The 19,186-nt window shown below is 45.1% G+C and overlaps 1 protein-coding gene across 1 annotated transcript in view; it reads right to left on the reverse strand.

Moving 5' to 3' along the window:
- Window positions 1–3,219: 3,219 nt before the first annotated feature.
- LOC119453855 (unconventional myosin-Vb) overlaps window positions 3,220–19,186 on the reverse strand; it is a 149,295-nt gene continuing 133,328 nt past the window's right edge. The window contains exons 17-24 of the mRNA XM_037715902.2: window positions 18,647–18,758; window positions 17,986–18,085; window positions 15,451–15,557; window positions 14,897–14,991; window positions 13,366–13,530; window positions 11,052–11,196; window positions 8,577–8,676; window positions 3,220–7,549 (exon numbers count right to left, since the gene is read on the reverse strand). Coding sequence (XP_037571830.2) covers window positions 7,350–7,549; window positions 8,577–8,676; window positions 11,052–11,196; window positions 13,366–13,530; window positions 14,897–14,991; window positions 15,451–15,557; window positions 17,986–18,085; window positions 18,647–18,758 — 1,024 coding nt within the window. The 3' untranslated portion in view covers window positions 3,220–7,349. The remainder of the gene's footprint in view (window positions 7,550–8,576; window positions 8,677–11,051; window positions 11,197–13,365; window positions 13,531–14,896; window positions 14,992–15,450; window positions 15,558–17,985; window positions 18,086–18,646; window positions 18,759–19,186) is intronic.

Genomic DNA, 19,186 nt, shown 5'->3' on the forward strand with positions numbered 1-19,186 from the left:
GTGCTGTGCTTATAAAGAATACCATATTTACTCACATAATGTTCACAAGTCTTTTTGTGGAAAATTGATGTGAAGTTGGAGGGTGTAATAATTACATGGGAAAAATTTTATTGAAGAACATTTCAGGTGCTAAATAACAAAGTGAGTAATGAAGTGACTGTCACATGAGCTGCTGTGAGCTCAAACCAAATATTTCTTCCAAACACTTACCTTTTTAATAGGAACACTGGTTTGGAACCGGCACTATCCGGAACAAGTAGCTGCAGCAATATTCAAGGGTGCGATGATTGTGCAAGGGAAAAAAATTCAAGTTTTTGAAGGCCAGTGTGATGGGTGCAAGCATTATGCGAGTAAATACGGTATAGGATATAACGAATGTATTTTTCTGTCCACTGCAGCTTCATTATGGTGAAGTTAGAGAGTGTCTTGCATACGAATGTAAATGTAGCAACGTTTGTTGCGACTTTCTGATAAAAATTGCACTAACAAAGATCGTGGAAGAAAGGGTCTTGATACAACATTTATTGGCAGTTTATTGAGACACGTACGCATAATGTTAGCAAGGTCACCCTTCTTTGCTGGTGAACATGGACATACATACCACAATGTGTGATAACTATACCCGTTCATTCAGTCAGACGAGACAAACAGCGTATGTACAAATGGCAGAAGGAAAAATGTGTCGTTTGCACAGGGAGTAGCTGCAACATGCATTCCCATTGTCTTCAGGCAGGCTTTCTATGATGCTTATCTGCTGAGGAACTTTGACGCAGCTTACTGTGACAGCGATGTACCACCTGTGATAGAGCTTGCTGATTAGACAGCCATCACTTCTGCTACTAAAAGAGCGGGGGAGTAGGGTGCTATTATAGCTTGGCACTTCGGATGAAGGAAAGCTGCTGCAATAAAATTTACTCTGCTAATTTGCCAAGTTTTACCAATGACCACATTATATTCAACTCCTCGGATGAACAAGACAGACATCAAGGACTATTTGACGTGCCTGTCATATTTTGTTTGAGGAGTTAATTGCCGAGTGTAAAAGTGTGCAGTAACGTCATAAATTGAAAAAGAAGTGAGTACAACTGGTTTAAGTACTTCGTTATCAACCATTTAAAAAAGAAAAATAATAATGCCTGGATAAGCCAGAATCCATTGCAGTCATGAGGCTTTGCTTGTAGGCAGCACATTAATTTTCATATGATGAGAAAATTATTTCAATAAAAACATTCTCCTAAAGAACAAACAAGCTATAAATCAATCAGTGTGTAGTTCAGAAACTAAACTAGAACAGATTTCCATAATTCATCAAGAAAGCCACCGTAAACACAGGAATAGCGTGTAAAGAAGTTAACTACGTAGGGCAACATTTTTACAGGCAGATGCGCCTGTGCCCTACACAGTTAACTTGCAATCTACTAAGATGTTGCTAGTACACAGTCTTTCTCATGCTTGTGAGAGAAATTGCTGAACTTTCACACTGCATAGCCTGAAGCTTTCACAAAAGCATTCTTCTCAAGCAACATCAGATGGTTCGATGAATGACCCAGTCAAAAAAATATGTATACAGTTCATGGTCTATAACACTCTTGCTAATCCCAAAGCACAGTTGATCTTCATTTGTTTCAATTCATTTGTATTGATTCAGCTGTGTCATGGAGAGAAACCAATGTAATACATCGAATGTCTTTTGCTAGAAACCCCAGCAATATAAATATGGAGAAATAAACATTGTTCCGACTCTTTTTTCCACAATTCAAAGTAGTCTAACAAAACAAAAGCTATGAAAAAGTCACTTTGATCTGAAGCATCTTCAGATGTCATTAACGCACTGTTAGAAGCTGTGTGGACGGAACGATTGGGTTTCATAAAGAAACGCGACACACATGACAGAAAATGCATTTATCACGACACCGACAAGATTTTAGCGACGACAAGACATGACATCACATAAAGTGGACGGTTATTAGGTAGTGTGCCAGTGATATACGTAGGGTACCGCATTAGTAAACAGGAACATGGTTTCTCTTCTTGTGATATTCAACAAATATTTTGGCACTCCCATCACATATTTCGCACGCGAACAATTCAGTACGTATAGATTGCAGAAAGGAACAAGAAATGCAACCATGCAAATAAAGAAAGCACATGACGTGGAATTCTTTGTGAAACTACACTTGCTTATAATGACCTGCAAATTGTAGCTTCCAACATATAATATCAATAAATCGATATTAACAGCAGCTGTTTGCCAAATAGTTGCTGGGTGCACCTTATGAAAGGAATAATTGGCATGTACTCGAAAGTAATTCAAAGTTGCAAAGTAAACTCGATGCTGGTCCCTCTGAAAGAAAGCTTGACAGCTGAAAAAATATTCAGCTGAAAAAATTCCCTTTTCAGGACGGTTGCTCTACCAACTTTTCCGGTGGTTTCTACTTTCCGGGGTCTTGGAGCGACCGCTCTGGAAAGGCATTGATCCAGGGTAAGATCTTTGGTCCAGAAGGAATTTTTCTTCAACTGCGAAGCTTCCTGAGAAAACTGTATTGAGTTTCTTTTGTAGCTTTGTGATGCTGTCATCCACCATCGGTGAATGACAATTATCGATCTCATTAAATTTCCTGCGCGTTGCTGTTTCTGCACAACTTGTCTGCTATATTTGGTGCACCCTACTTCAACACTGTACAGTAGACACATTGTCGGCGCAAAGCCGATCGGATGACCTAGCTATGAAAAGCTGTGAAGCAGGTGAACATTCTGAAAATAGGTTTGGGTAGGCTATGTTCTACTGGCATTGAAAGATTACGAAGCCACAGGACCTCCAAAAAAAAAAAAAAGCTGAATTTCGACAAAGTAAAGGCACATAGCCTGGGAGTGAGAGTTGCTGTCAGCAATAATACTTGTAACCTATACAATACAGTTAAACCTGCTTATAACGAACCTCCATATAACGAATTCCTGGATATAACGAAGTTTTTCGATTCCCCGCCGTTACTCCATAGAAGCACATGTATTTGAGACCTCTACGTAACGAAGTGGCAGCGGGAGACCCCCTCGATATAACGAATTTTCCCCTCCGACCAACTATAGATTTCGCCCCAAATTTTGTCATTTTTGCACGAGCAGCAACCGGAAGCACCTTCTCCGCCGCGATGGAATGCGAAGCAAGCGCACGTGTGCATGCGTGCGTGTGCGAGGCGGCCCTGCATCCCTGACCCGGCGATCTTGCCGCCGCGGGCGTGACCTTTCCCCCTCTCTTCATTCAAATCTGATCCTGCCGCTTGCTGCAGCTGGCCTAGCACGCCAAGCCGGCACTCTCTCCTTTTCCAGCTGATGTTGCCGACGCGCTGGTACACGCTGTGGCACATCAGACTCGATGAGCGCGGACGCACGCGGTCAAACGCTGGCGGCGTGTGGAAGCGCCGCTGGAGAAGCGAGCGAAGTGACCTTCGTGCTGTTGTCTATCGCTTCAACGCAAACTGAGCGCCGAGAACACATAGCACGCAGAAAGCTACGAGCCGCCGACGCACCTACACTGCTAGACTCTGCCCCAACGCAGATCGCTTTCAAGATACGGCCTGCGCGACCGCGCGCCGCCCCGCTATCCCCTCCCCCCTCGCTCCCTCGCCGGTGCCTCGAGCGCAACGGAAGAAGGCGCGCTTCCTCCCTGCTTTTCTTGCGCGCGCGAGATTTAGACTCGGTCGTCGGCTCCCCTCGCACGTTTTCACTCGCACATACAGCATACGGCGCGCGGCGACTGCGTTATCGCCCTTGGACTTTAGGGTACCGCCACGCTAGCGGCAAAAACACGCAGCAAAAACGCGCGTCAGAAACGCACGGCAAAAGCGGCAGGAATCGGGGGTCTGCGTGCCGCGCGAAATGGGTTCTGCGGCAAATGCGGCGTGCCGCGAGATGAAGAACCAATCAAGAGCGACGAGGGTGACGTCACGGAGCCATCACAACCGGAACGCCGCCGGTCCGCGCCGGGTTTTCAATCGACGATCGTCGTCTCTCCATGTAAACAACGAGCGCTCGCGGTGTTGCTCGCCCGTTCGGAGAGCGCGGGAGATCTTCGCTGCCGCGCGGCGAGACGCGCGTGCCACGGTGGCCTCGCGGCAAGGCGTTGACGCGCGGTAACTTGCCGCTCGCTGCATGATGCGCGCGTTTTTTGCCGCTAGCGTGGCCGTACCCTTATATAAGGAATATCTATGAGCCAAAACCAATTTTAGGGCCACAACGCGTCATGGACACCATCTTTATATAGCAAATACGGATCTCAAGGGCCATACTTTTGCTGGCGGAAACCGAAAATACGTCATAGTTGTCGCCCCCGGCACTTTGGGCGGCATGCCATCGTCAAGCCACTAAGCCAAGCGACATGAAAAGTCAAAATGGCCGCTCGGGCCGGCGCGGGGTGGCAGTTCGCAACGTATGATGCGGGAACGGTCCCACAGTTGCGACGCAACAGCGGGGTTACCAATGCATTGAGTTCTATGGGAGCTGTGCCGGGACCGGTCGAAAACGACGTAACAGCCGGGAAAACGCAGCCCCCGGGAACGTAACAGCGAGGTTCTACTGTAACACTATACGACGCCATCGTGACGCTCGCTCTTCGTTTCCGATGCTACGCGCTTGTGCGAAACGACACGCTTTCACGCATCCGGTACCTGGTGTGACATTCCGAGGATGAGTGCTTCGACGGAAACGGAAAACGGGTGCGCGTTACAATTGAGGGCGCGTTAGAATCGAGTAAATACGGTAAACGTTTATTTTTCGAATTTTCATGCCGAACCTGCATATAACGAAATCCTTTTTATAACGAAGTTTTTCGGGAATTTGTCAATTTCGTTATATCCAGGTTTAACTGTATTTCATTTCAGGCTTCGTGCCACAACTGAACAGAAATTAACCCTTCTGCAGAACCTGTGCTTTCAATAGTTTCTTCCTGCGTCTCTTTGATTGCCACATGTACAATAAAGTCCAGTGTAAAAGGTAACAAGTGTGCGTGGCATCTCGTCTGATTGCAGCAGACATGCTGGCAGACGTATGTGCAGGAACCCAAGCAGCTGCTCTGTGCACTTACTGCTGCAGCTGCTTATCTGATGTCTGGCACATTGCAAACAACGGGCACATGATTTACCTTTCGACTTAACACATGCAACATAGTTGACATTGCACAGAACAGCGCAAAATGACTGCTGGCAAACTGTCAGGTGTTGACAGGCATAGCTTCGCTCTAACACCCTGGAAATTAGAAACTGCTTGGAAATTTGGTGGAGCAACCACCCCGGAAATGACCCCTTAGCCCAGAATGAAGTTTTTTTACATTTCTTTCTGAGAAACCTGCAGAAATTTGTGAAGTGGCTTTGTGTAGTGGCCATCACCCACCCAATCATGGTTTCTCAATTAGATAAATTAACATTTTGTAGACAAAAACGAAGAGTAGATGGCATCATGTTAAGACTCCCATTGGGACGGAAGAACCTGAGTATTTGTTTGTCACAATTATAGAACAAAACTGCATGCACACAATAACATGATGGGTTATGAGCATGTTAATACACCTCTGCACATGCTAGAAAGATGCTGCATCGATAGCACTTAAATAGGCAGCACCCTTCGCATAAGTAGTTGCCCGCAACTGCTATCATCTCTCTTGACAACTGACTCATTAGGGAACGACATCATTGTGGCATGGCTCTGCAGTTTATTCCTCTAATAACATAAGACATATGAGAACACCTGCAGCCCTTCCAACAATTGCTGTCTGTGTTGCAATTAAGATAACATACTGTGAGAAAAAAAAAATGTTAGTGCAGTTACAAAGCAGAATCGTCTGTACAGCTCTGCATAGACAAAACAAAATGTTCTCAAGCACACCACTAAAGTGAATGTGAAGTCAGTGCTCATGCTCCTGACAGAAACACTATGTACAAGCTACTTTCATCAATGGCAGTGCCTGCTCCTTGAAACTTCCGAAACGTAAAAGTCAGTTCGCCTGGAATTAGTGGTCAAAGCATTCCAGTGTGTTAGAGAATTGCACTGTGACATGCTTGACATGGGCAAACTCAGTACCATTTCAATGATCAGCAGTAATATGCATGCAGCAGGAGCAACACTGTCTTGCTTCGTTGCTTTTTTACTGAGCTTGTCCAGTAACTAATTAATGAATGCCATTTGGATATGGACCACCTCAAGACAGCAGCCACTGTGAGTGGCACGATCTACACACACACTGAAATGACAGTTCAAGCATGGTGGCCGTTCAAAGCCATTGCTTCTGTTTTAAAAGTGAACACTCGCAGCTTCCTGGCTGAGCGGAAATACTGCATTATTCACCCTGCATACTTCGGTGGTGAGTTGACAGTTCGCAGAAGTTTTTGAGGCACTTCAGTTGACAAGATGACCACGCTCTCTCCCACAGCAAGGTGCACTGGTCAGCCCTTGTGCTGTCTCACTCAGCAAGCTGATCTTCGGGCTGTCATCCAACAAGAGTGTTTTGGTGTCTTGGCAGTTTGGCAAGCGCGGCCACAGTTGATCAAAGCGCAACTTTCAGGGTTGAAAAATGCACTGAACTGCCTGCTTGCATACCATTTATGCTAGCTAAGGACTCCAAGAGCTTCCACCAGGATGCAATCGACAACACAGTAAACAAATGGTGAAATGCTCCAATCAATTAAGTCTGCAGGGTGCTTTCACCAAATCCAACTGAGGCAGGACTGCACAGTGCTGGTTGGGTTACCAGTGACCCTCTCGAGGCAACCACTCTTATAGTCATTGACAGAAGTGGCGCCGAGCGGTTGGTTCACTGAGACATTATTGCCAGCAGTGTGACGCTACGGGAATGAGAGGTGGCTTGTGGCTCTGATCGACCTTGAAGCTCTGAAGGGTCTCTGAGTGTCGCTGCACATGGACTGTGGCCTTTATGCCGGCTGAACCTTGAAGGCACTCGAAGCTGCTTGTCCAAGATGACTCCGTATCACCAACTTCTTGAAAGCACCGGATAACCGCAACTTCTAGGCTGGCACAAGCAACAGCTACAACAACCCACCCTGCAGTTAGCATCAGTGTGAATGTACCAGTCACGAATGAGCCTCTTACAGTTAGCCAGGTCATAATGCCAATCATTTAGAAACTGATACAACTTGTAAGCATCAACCTGAACCTCGTTCAGGTTGCAGGCTTGCGTGTGCAAGTCAAGAGCAGATGACGGTTCCCTTCAGTACCCACTCCGTTGAGACCAGAATGTTCCAGCACAAAAGCTGTCAGTTCGTAGCACTGCATTGAAGGACTGAATCGAAGCGAGCAACACGGCACCAGGCAGTTCTTGCATGAATAAAAAGAACACAGAATCATATGTTGACTCCGGATGCAGGAGGGCCGCTAGTGCTGGCCGGATTGCTAGGATGCGATGGCTTGAGCTCGAGGAACTGGTATGGCACGTGGTATGTCTGCCCTTTGTATTCGACGAGCAGATGACCGCGCCGAGGCGAGGCGCCCACAACCACCACGGTCTCACTCTTGGGCAGCTTCACCTCGCCCGCCGATTCTTCTAAAAAGAAGGAACAAAGAGGAGACATCTCAGATTCAATGTCAGGACTTGTTTGCATGGTCGTCACAATGTGGAGCTGTAAGTCTGTCATAATGAAGTGGAGTAGAGCAGAAATAATTCGAACTTTGGTAGTTCAAAATTTCAGTGGTTTAAAAATTCTATGTCACTCCAATGCAGCAGCACAATGACGTAAGATTTCTTTTAAGCAGCAAACACATTTAAAAGAAAACAGCTGTGATATAAGCAGCTTTTAGTGGAAAAGAGCGCGAGAAACCTAGACCGACGCACACACTGTCTTAGCCATTGTTTCTCGTGCTGTCTTTCACTACAAGATAGATTAGATAGATAGATAGATAGATAGATAGATAAGATGCAATGGCAACTATCCCAATGTCCCACTCTTTTGCAGATATAAGTACAAAAGAGTTCAAGGCTAAAGAAGAAAACAAATCACAGGAAGGCGAAGACCTGAAGTGATGGACACTGGGTAAAAAACAAAGGAAACCTCAACTGAAGCCAATGTTTCAACTAGTACATGGTCTTGTCTTTGTCAGGACAACATGCGGGCTTAACTATGTGATCAAGATAAGCTAAGTTGTCGAGGCATTGGCGCTGGGCCGAAGGTTTTATTTTTCACCCACTGTTACGGATAACATCTTAAGGGTTGAAATGGAACGTACATTTGATCATAAGACAATTACATTTACTTGTGTACATGCACAGTGTATTATGTGTCTGTTGACACATGTGCACAGTGCAATGTGTTGGTTTTTTAAACATGCATATTTTCATTGCCTACCAATCCAAAATTTTAATTCTCAGCTTAACTATCTGGCTTCACATCACATTCTGTTGGAACAGTGGCTGAGCATTCCAGCCATGGCTGGCAATCAAACCCCATGACAGCAGAACAACATAGTTGATGAGCTGCTACAGCAAGTCATGTGTTTGCTTGAGCAAAAAAAAGTGGGCTAAGGCTTCCTAAGGCACGGTGATAATGCTCTGCTTAGCAGAGTGAAGCACTTGCCAGGGTAGTTCATCTTCATCACTCGGGTCTGGGGGTAGCCCAGCTTTGTGTTGCCACTGACAGTGTATGGACGGCTTGGTGGTACAGGAGGTGGCCTCTCCTACATAGAAGAAGAGAAAAATGTAGTTGTCTTGTTAGGCAAACCATCGTCCTTGTTCATTTCACATCGCTCTAGAACTTTCATAAAGGAGACAACACACACCGCAAACCAAAGCGTCAGTTTAACAATAATTCTGCAGCATTGAGAGAGAGCTTCAACCGCAAGAGAGGCCGACCGCACGAGCTGTCCTTAGCATTCTATTCTCTGTAAAGGGAAGGGGGATCGGTGGGAAAGAGGAAAGCAAAGTGGAAGAGATGATGGTGGTAAATACAGAGAATATGTACACCAGCTCATCTGACAGAGTTAGGAGATGGAGGAAAGGTGGCAACAGTGGTGTAACACATGCACCATATGCCACCCATATTTCTAAAGATTAAGCAAATATAAGCAGTTGCAAGATACGTGAAGATGGGTGGCCACCTGCCACCCATCTTCTTGGAACTGGAGTCTGGAGTCACTGGAGTCTGGCTATTTTTGCATGCGTGTCATTTACTAATAGTTGAATCTTATTGTAATGAAGTTGCATCCTACCTAAACATACCTTCGTAATATCTGATATTCCTTATAAGCATATGTGCATTACATGTTTCATTGCGCATTTCACATTTACTTCATTATATCGAATAATTAGTCACATATGACGCACACTCAACTGCGCAACGTGGTTCTAGAAAAACATTCTCATTTGATACGCAACTAGTAGTGTTTTTTAGTCACCACCTGCATTGTATTCTTTAATGACCAACTTGTGCCAACTGCATCTTCGTAGATTTTAGCAAGGCATCTAACAAGTTATGTCACAGACTGTGTTTGTATAGGCTACTTTACTAAACCTCGACTGTAAAATTCTAAAATGAATTGAGTTTTTTCTTGCTAATTGGTAACTGCCAATGGTTGTAACTTGCCGCTTATCAAAGTAGAATCAGGGTTACCACAAGGATTCGTTTCTCGGACCACTTTTATTCTTGATTAACATCAGTGACCTTCCTTTTTCATTGTCTTTTAACATCCACTTGTTCGCTGATGATTGTGTTACATTTTAAGAAATTAAAAATACGACTGACACTGTTGCCCTTTATTGATTTAAATGCGGTATCTGAATAGTGCAACACTTGGCTAGTGTACTTAAATATCAACAAATGTAAAGTTATGCATGTATATCGAACCAATAACAACCATTTAAATACTGCTTCAACGGCACACCTTTAGATGCTGTTAGTTCATATGAATACCTAGGTGCTCACATCACTTCTAACCTAACTTGGGCAATCATACACAACATAGTATTAGCAATGCTAACTGCATTCTCGGCTACTGATGTCGTAAATTCTCCAAAGCACCATCTTCTCTCAAGTTAATGCTATATAAAACACTAGTTAGTTCTAAACTGGAATTCGCGTCAGCCAGTAGCGCACCTAGGAATTCTGCTAGGGGAGGGTTGACAGTTTGCCAATACCATATAAACAGCACTAATTTCAATTTCTTCACGAGAAATTGTAAAAAAATGCGCTTTGTGCGAGTGTGCAGACGATTGCGCGTCTTACATCTTAGTTGCAGTACTCAAATGCGCAAGGAAAGAAAAGGGGGTTAAACAAAAGGGGGGGTCAAGTCGGCCTCAGGGGGGGGGGTTACAACCCCCGAAGTTAAGGTGCCTGCAAAGGTCGCGTGCACAGGCGCAGACGACGAGATGCGATTCAGACGAGGAGCGCATTAAACGTGATCCCGATGTGAGGTGCATGCCAGGTACTCTTGGTACCTCTTTGGTACACGTTAAGAAGCGAATTGTAGAGCTATGCGCGCGGCTACAACCAAGCATCATCGGGCTCAGCAGACTGCTGTGCAGAGAGCATTACAAACTGCAGCTCGTCATCGATGCTGGGCGGACAGTTGAGATTGCTGTCGTCAAAACGAGGCAAAGAGACTTTGCCGCGAAGACCCTGGTGTGTGTGGTGCCAAAGTTGCTACTCTTAAGCTGCTCCACCAGCTTATGCTGTGACTGTGCTGCGTGTGCCGCGCAGGCCTGTGACTTTTTACGAAGCCTTAGCTAACATTGTATAACTAGGAGCAATTTTATTATGTAATAATGGGACTCACTGTATTCTGTTTATATGTACTTTGATGCTTTATACTACCATAACTCCTCTCTATAATGCCATATGGCCCTGAGGGTACATGAAATAATAAATAAATAATTAAACATCCGTGTTCATTATGCATATCAACGTTTGACTTACAGGTTAACTTAATATACTCCTCCTTAAGGTCCCTTCTATTTGTGATAGAGTAAGTGACTGTGGATCGTTCCTACAGCAAAATGCTACCAGCAAACCAAGCACACCACTTCTGATGCACTTGAGCACTAAGAGTTCTCGTACCAAATCCAGGCCAAACAGGGAGCAGGTCTGCTGGATGGTTTTGCTGTCACACCGTTCCATCTCTGGCGGGGGCGTTCCCGAGATTGGCTGCGGCCTTGGTCGGCCCTGGATTCCGACCCCCACCAGTGGTACTGCTGGCTGTGACCTGCATTAGGACAGAGTACAGTTGACTGATATGGCCAGATGAATGTAAGCACAATGTTGAGTTGGGTACTGGTTTGGGCGAGTTGGTATGTGTAATTCATGACGCCAGGCTTTACGCAGTACTAGGAGACAATAACACGTGAAGACGCTTGCACTTGTGTCTTCATGTGTTATTGTCTCCTAGTTTGTGTGCAAAACCTTTGGCCATGGATTATAAGCACAATGGCCACAATGTATAAGCACCTGTGGCCATAATGTGCAGTGTGATGAAAGTCTATTAGCAGACAGAAACCCTCTGCGTAAGTGATTGTGGTGGGACTTCTACGCTAATCACCTTCTTCCTCAAGGCAAAAAAGATGCGTTGCCTAATTTCAAGTGCGAGAAAAGGGAATGATGTGAGCTTCAAATATCAGATACATGCTGAGCAGAATACAGGCACAGTGGCCATAACCTCTGCAGTTACAGTGTACAAATTTCTGTACGTGATTCGTTTTGCCGGTTCTGTTGAGTCATAGCAAAGAAAACAAGAAGAACACAGTTTCACCCATAACGCACAGCCGCAACACGATAGCTGGTGAAATATTGACACGTATACATGTTTATCTTTCACCGGTGACAGCTCTTCACTGGCTAACAAATGTTATCGTTATCGCTCGGCGCAGGACGCGCCTGTATCGGAAGTTTCTAGAACGTTATCGATGCTTCTTTCCGTTGCCTCTTTTCACCGACGCTTATGTTATCTGATTGTATGACCGACGCGAATTGTCTAGAACTTTCTGGAAGACCCGCGGGCATCAGGGATTAATCTGGAACCTTCGATGACTCAGGTATAAAAGCCGACGCGTTTCGCCGCTGATCAGATTTTCTCCGACCGCCGACTGTGTTCGCCGCTTTCATTGTGCTTTGAGTGTAGCTTGCTTTTGTGGGCACAGGTTCGCCCAATAAAGAATCAGTTTCGTCATACACAGTTCTAGACAATTCGCGTCGGTCATACAATCATATAACATAAGCGTCGGTGAAAAGAGGCAATGGAAATAAGCATCGATAACGTTCTAGAAACTTCCGATACAGGCGTGTCCTGCGCCGAGCGATAACGATAACATTTGTTAGGTGGTGAAGAGCTGTCACCAGTGAAAGATAAACATGTATACGTGTCAATATAATGAACACCTTACACTGTTTCTTGTGGTCTTTGTTGGAGTGAAAATTCACAGCTGCGTGTGAGCAATCTCTTTTCAAAAAGGTAAAGAAGTGTGAGTACCATTCATTTGTGAAAGTCGTGCCTACTGCTGGTGAAGTGGAATGACACAGCTTTTCTTCCTCCTCTAACTTATCCAGACTTAGCCACTGGTCTCCACTAAAACTACACTTCAGCTTCTTACTGCTGGATTTGTTTGGCTTCTCTCAAATTTATATTTGGGCTAACCCATTAATAGGTGTCACATTATCCTTGAAGAAAAGAAGACAATGTGAGCGCCGTTCAATAAACACGAGCGCTAGAAGAAGACGACTAACAAAGACGAAGCAGAAGCAGTCAATCACTGTCATTACATGTAGAAGAAGAAAACTTAATTTAGGACTGCTTCCACATCTGGGAAGGCGACATGCTAGAACATGAAGAAGGTGCGAATGTCAGCTCTATCCAGGATGCAGAGGTTTAGCGGGCGTTAGCAAATCATAGCTGCTGGTGCAATCATGCTCTCCAAGATCAGTGTTCTCCTCTGCTGTAGCATCGGCAGAATTGCTGAGAGACTTCCAACCAGACTGGTATCCATTGTTGATGAAGTGTAGCCTTTTGCCTCCTTTTTAGAGAACTGTTTACTGTAAAATTGTACTGTGAAGTGCTTGTTTTGTGCTTGTAGATGCCGCTATGACTGTTTTAGCCACTATGTAAATACCTTACACATGTATGTTTCATATTCGTAATAAATACCACGAAAGAAAAAAAAAATAGCGAAGTGGCTGAGAGGTAGAATCTGTTGGTCATAAGTTTGAATCCTCTCGGCACATTAAATATTTTTGTTTGCTTCTTTTTTTATCACGAAGGATTGCGAGATTCCAGCAACGGAGAGTGGCAGACACTGGCAGACATCAAAACAACCAGGGGAGCAAGCTCATAACTGTAGAAATAGTGTCGTGAGGTCATAAGAAAGACTGTGTGAGCACGTACCTCATGTTGGCAACCCGTGGCGTCCTTCCATGCAGTTGCAGGCTCCGGCGTAGGCTGGGCCACCGTAGCCGCTGGTGCCAGCCACGCCACACTGCCTGTATGAGAACGGCAGCCGCATGCCGCCGCCCCTCACGGAGGTTCTCCAGTTGCTGCCGGGCATTCTCACTGCAAAATGGATGGGGTGAGTTAGCATTGGAAATCCGAAAGCCATGCATGCAAGGTGCAGCATAGCTGCATCGTGTGCGTATTCTAACACATGGGCTTAAAGTGATATGTACAGTCGTACCTCAATATAACGATCACTGATATAAGAAATTATCATATATAATGAAGCATAGCTAAAATGTCTCTTGCCGATATGACAGTGTAACAAATATATGTTTATAACAAATATTGTTATAACGATGTTCGACTGCATACACCAAGCACCCCAGTGCCAATGTTGGAACACAGCTGTGACATTTGTCCTTGTGTAGCCACTGTCTACTCCAGTTGTGTGTATATTGATGGTGTTTCCCCTGAAACCGGTCTTACCACGCTTTCTAGAGAGAGAGAAAGAGAGCAACACAACTGAAGAGTACTGAACTAATTGCATGAGCCTGGATTGAACTGGAAATTAACAAGGTTTATTAAGTTACACAGCTATTTGTGACATTCCTCTCTTCTTTTGTGCACCGTTGGGTAAGGACTGTGGCTGGGGGCCTGCCATCTGATTTGCTTCCCCATGCTTCGATCTCCTCCTCGCCGATCCTCGAGCTGCGTGCCGGGTCAAAGTGCGTGGCGGTGCGGGGCACATGAACCGTGTTCTAGAATCTAGCATGTCTTCTTTCTTGCGTTTGTCCGTCGCTTCGTTTAGTATACCACACTAACGGCCCTCCTTCCCCACGAGGAGTTTCGAAGTACAAACTGTCTGCTCGGGTTTATGTAGCTGCAAGCAACTCAACAGACATTTGTCTTCTACCCTCACGCTTGCTGCTTTAGCGTAGTGGCTATTGCATTGCGCTGCTAATCTTGAAGTCGGTGGTCTGATCATGGCCGTGACGGCAGCATTTCATTAAGGCAAAGTGAAAAAATGCTCGTGTACTTAGAATGAAATGCTCGTTAGCCAAAATTATTCCAGAGTCTCCCACTGCAGCATGCTGCCTAATCAGATTGTGGTTTTGGAATGTAAACTGCCAGAATTTTTTTTTTCTTTCACCCTTTGATTCTGCGTCCTACATAGTATCTAGTACAACAGCCAGCAGTTGCCAAAGGCCAAATGTCCTGACCACATGACCTTACGACAGCTTCAATACACTATTGTTTTAGTGAATTAGAAGAACAGCAAGAGGGCAAAATGTAAGCGATAATAACCTGACAATAGCTGAAGGCGTAAAAGAACCGTGGAGACGTTCAGTATGTATGGGAAAATATTATGAAAAAATCCAGAAAGCAAGCACTTTCTCGAAGACTGGTGGATACGTCATGGATAACAACCAGCTCTCAGCAAAACGTTTGTGCCTTGCGAAGAGCACAAAAGAGGAACAATTACCTGAGAAAGATGTGTCTCTTGCCCAGAGCCCAGTTGACAGCAGCATTGGACAGCTTGACGTTCTCGATCGCCTGACTGAAGTACTCCAGGATGAGCTGCAATGAACAAGGCTGCCTGTGTTAGTATCAGCAGTCACAAACATACATATTAAGTTACACAGTCGAACTTTGTTATAGCAAAGTCATACCTGACACAAAAATACATTCATTATATCTGGTATTTGTTATAAACATATTGTTACTTGCTGATATCGGCGAGGAACATTTTAGGTTTACTTTGTCATACGTGATAATTAGTTATGTCGAGGTTTGACTGTACGTGTGATAGACATCGAAGCTGCACCTTATATTGCAACGAAAAGTGATTTTCCCATGCGGCTCGTTTTTAATGCAAATGAGGCATGCAATGCAAAGATGTAAGAGGCACAAAACTGTTCACTGCATGTAGATAAAGAAAGTTATTTGTTGTCCCTCAGGTGGATACTAAGTTGTCTTAGCCTAACCCTGAAGCAATGATTAAGCGAGAGAGCTTGTGGCTGGAAACATGGCGTCTACCTTGCAATCTCCAACTGCCTTGTCCTCCGTCTTCTTGAGTATCTTGAAAGGTGCCAGGAGGCGGTAGCGCACGTTGAAGGCCTTGAAGCGCATCCGGTGTGGCAGACCTACGTGGCACAAGTGTGAACAGTTGAAGCCTCCCCAAAGCAAAGAGGGATGATCCGTAGCATGCCTAGGCTGTGCCTACTATGCTCAAGATACTACAGCGGTTCTTCGTATGGGGACTCTGCCGCCTTTGGATGTAATACAAACATTTTATAACTTATAACTTTATTTTATAACTTTTTTATAACTTTCATAATTTTATTTTATAACTTTCGTGTGGTGACGTCACGTTCATGCGCTGGTAAATGCCAATAGTGTTTGTATAACCAATGTCCAAACCTTCCAACCTTAGAAATCAAGAATAATTCAGTGGAAAGCAAGAAATACAAATTCGTTGAAGAACAGTAAACGTTTTTTGAACATTTCATATGTTTAACGCTTATTATAGATTCGCGGGCTTTATTCTGTAAAGATGATATGAACAGGCATGCTGCCTACGTAAGCCGCAGCAACAGTGATCTGTGCCGCAGTCAAGCAGAAACGTTTATGAAGTTTAATAGCATAATATTCACTAACGGCTCTCGGCCGTTTTACATTGGTTCTAGCAGTTGATGTCGATGTCGCACGGGTACGTCCGAGTAAACAATGGGTCCGAAAAACTGGGTCATGAAGAATCACTAAGTGACTGTACTTGTCTTTCTCTGGAAGTTATTTTTGCCCTAGAATATGCGCAAAAGAGAAATCGTAAAATATTTGTGTCAATACGAGAATCGCAAACAGGACTAAAAATCAGATATTTCACAATAAAATAGCAATATTTAGCAGGTATGCATGTTTCATGCCTTTGCACCAATAGACAAGCCAAGCCACATTTTATGCCAATTGCTCGGGGAGAACAAAGGGAGCTCCTCAAATCCTCAGGGAAATCAGTGGGTTTGTTTGTGTGTAGGCGACATACTAGTGAATGAGAAGAGGAACACAATGAGGGGAGATATTATTGAAAACGATGAAACAAAAAGAAAAAGCAATATACGCGAAACTGAAGACCTATTTCAGTGTCTAACACGCGATTAAAAAAGTGGTCGCAGTTTCACCTGAAAGGCGAAGCATCAATTGCGATAGCAAACTTGTAGAGAGCTATACGGAGTAATGATATTAGCTTTATCAGCTGTATAAACTTGGACATGCAGCAGCATCGGCAACACGCAGAACTGTTGTCGACGCCATCGGCGTTTTGCCCGCGTTCGCTCAAAATGTGTGCGGCGTTGGTGACTGTTGCCGGAGCCTGTGATATAAATAGGCACTTGGTGCCGCAGCTAAACGTCGCCTCCCTTCCCTCCCCCTCCCCCACGGCTTCTCGCGCGTCGGAAGAAGGTGCGTTTGCTCTACATATATGGTGATTGTAAAGGAGAAAAGAGACGCCTACTTCTGCAGCCCTTAAGCGAGCACGGCGCGTAACGCGCGTTTGTTCCCCGCCGTGCGTTCACTCCCCGTGAAAGACGCGCCCCTCGCGCCCTTTTACTCGCACATACAGCGTTCGGCGCGCGGCGACGATTTCTTCTCCAAATGACGTCATACGGAACCTCACGGCGACGGCGACGGCGACGCCGACGGCAGAAATCTGCTTTTGAGTGTCCATATAATTGCTATCGCAATAAAACAAAACTTGTTAATTATTTCTTGCTTGATTCATTATACTATATGATGATTTTGGAAGAATTCGCAAGAGTTCTCTGAAAATGCCCCTTTATAACAGGTTTCTCTGCTGAAACACCTTTTGAGTGGTGAAGCGCACTTTACACAAACGCTTCTGCAGCAATGTGGTGAAGCATCGGTTCATTGCAACCTTGCGAGGTAACGACGAGATTGTGGCAGCACACCGCTTGACTCAAGTGACTGATCGATGCTACGAGAATGACGCGACCTCAAGTTTGTCAAAGGTGTGGGAAGTGCACGTTTATGGAAGTGACGCGCGCCCAAAGTGCACCACGCCCGTCCTTTTAATTGTGCCCTCATCACAATGAGCCCAAGTACCGCTGCCTTGACTGCACCAAAACAACGCGTATAGCCACGCATGTCAGCAGGGGCCGTATTATTGGGCAATCACTTTCGGGGATCATTCACTTTTGCAAATTTCGCATGACTAGCACTGGACACGATAACGTTCCTGGCACACAAAATGCCGAGCGTGCTGTCCGGGGAATGCTGTTGCCCGACCGTGTAGATGCCGACGCATCCGGTGCTATGGTCACGCAAAATTTCGTGAAAGTGACTTCACATGTACATTCGTACACGTGAACATGCGGCATGCAAATAAATAAGCTACTGTGTCTACACTATTTCGCTACTGCAGCGTTTATCTGAATGGTTATTGCGCAGATAAGTTTCAATTTTGTGCATACCTTATATTGCGTGAACAGCGTCTCGAGATAATGCCACGACACACGTATAGAATACGAAAGAAACAAGCCGCACTGAATCGAGCCTCACCTCCAGCCATGAGGTTGACTGTCTCGAGCACCTGCAGCGCCCTGAGCTGCTTCATCACCACGGTGCGCTCAAAGTGACCGGGCTGCTCGTGCTTGTTGGCCTGCATCATGAAGAGAGGGAGAGGTTGAGATGTAATGAATGACGGAAGATAAACGTCAATACTAGTACTTACTGTCTTCTGCGAACACCCAGGTAACCTTATTTCATCTGCTATAGTGAAGACCGTTGCTTCTTAAACCACTCTACGGAGGCTATCCATTTTATCTAAGATAATGTTGTTTACGTGCATATTTCAACCTTACTGCCATTCTTCCGTGCAATAAAACACGGCCCGGAATCGCATGCCTGGTTACGTTACATAGCCCGTTTAAGATACCTGACTCCTGCAATTGTTAGGGCAGGACTGTCCTCTATTTTTTTATGTCACAGGACACGCGATGATTGTGGGAAAAGAAATTCGTCACTTGACCGGGGCTTACTGTATTAGATCTGCAGGCAATGAAAAGTGAATCTACTATTGGGTGGTGCGCTCAACTGCACAGATGTCGTCTAAAATTTTCCTACAAGCGTATGTGACATGTCTCTTAGAAACAGTACTGGCTACAGGGAACGTATTCGATTGACGTGGCAGTGCAGACACGGAACGCAGCAGCATACGTACCCGTATGCAGCGGACAAAGTGTGGCTTGGCGTGGACCAGGGTCCGCAGCAGGTTGTCCAGTCGTGTGTGGAAGTCCTGGGTTAGCGTGGACACGGGCTCGTCGCCATTTTGCCTGTTGCCAGGAGATGCGCAGAAGAAAAAAAAAGAATGTCAGATCACCCCAGCGCCATAGGCAAAACTGCACTGGCCACAAAGAAAATGAGAGAGAGAGAGAGAAAGGAAAGCTGTCAGGTCAACCAGGCATGCATCCGTTTTGTTACTCTGCGCAGGAAGAGGGCTGAGGAGATAAAAAATTTGGATGGATGATATATACATATATATATATATATATATATATATATAAAGCACTGCACACACACAGGCACTACATCACTTCTACCGTCACTGAGGTGACTGAGGTGATTTCAGAAGCTGTAGCGATTCCTGTGTTGCTCTGTCAGCCTGAGACACATGCGTCGATGGACTTTTGTCTCTTAAAATGCTCTAGGATCTAACCGGTTTAGTACTCAGTAGTTGGTAACGCTTGACATCATACTTCGA

The sequence above is a fragment of the Dermacentor silvarum genome, chromosome 5, assembly GCF_013339745.2.
Source record: "Dermacentor silvarum isolate Dsil-2018 chromosome 5, BIME_Dsil_1.4, whole genome shotgun sequence".
Lineage (NCBI taxonomy): Eukaryota > Metazoa > Arthropoda > Arachnida > Ixodida > Ixodidae > Dermacentor > Dermacentor silvarum.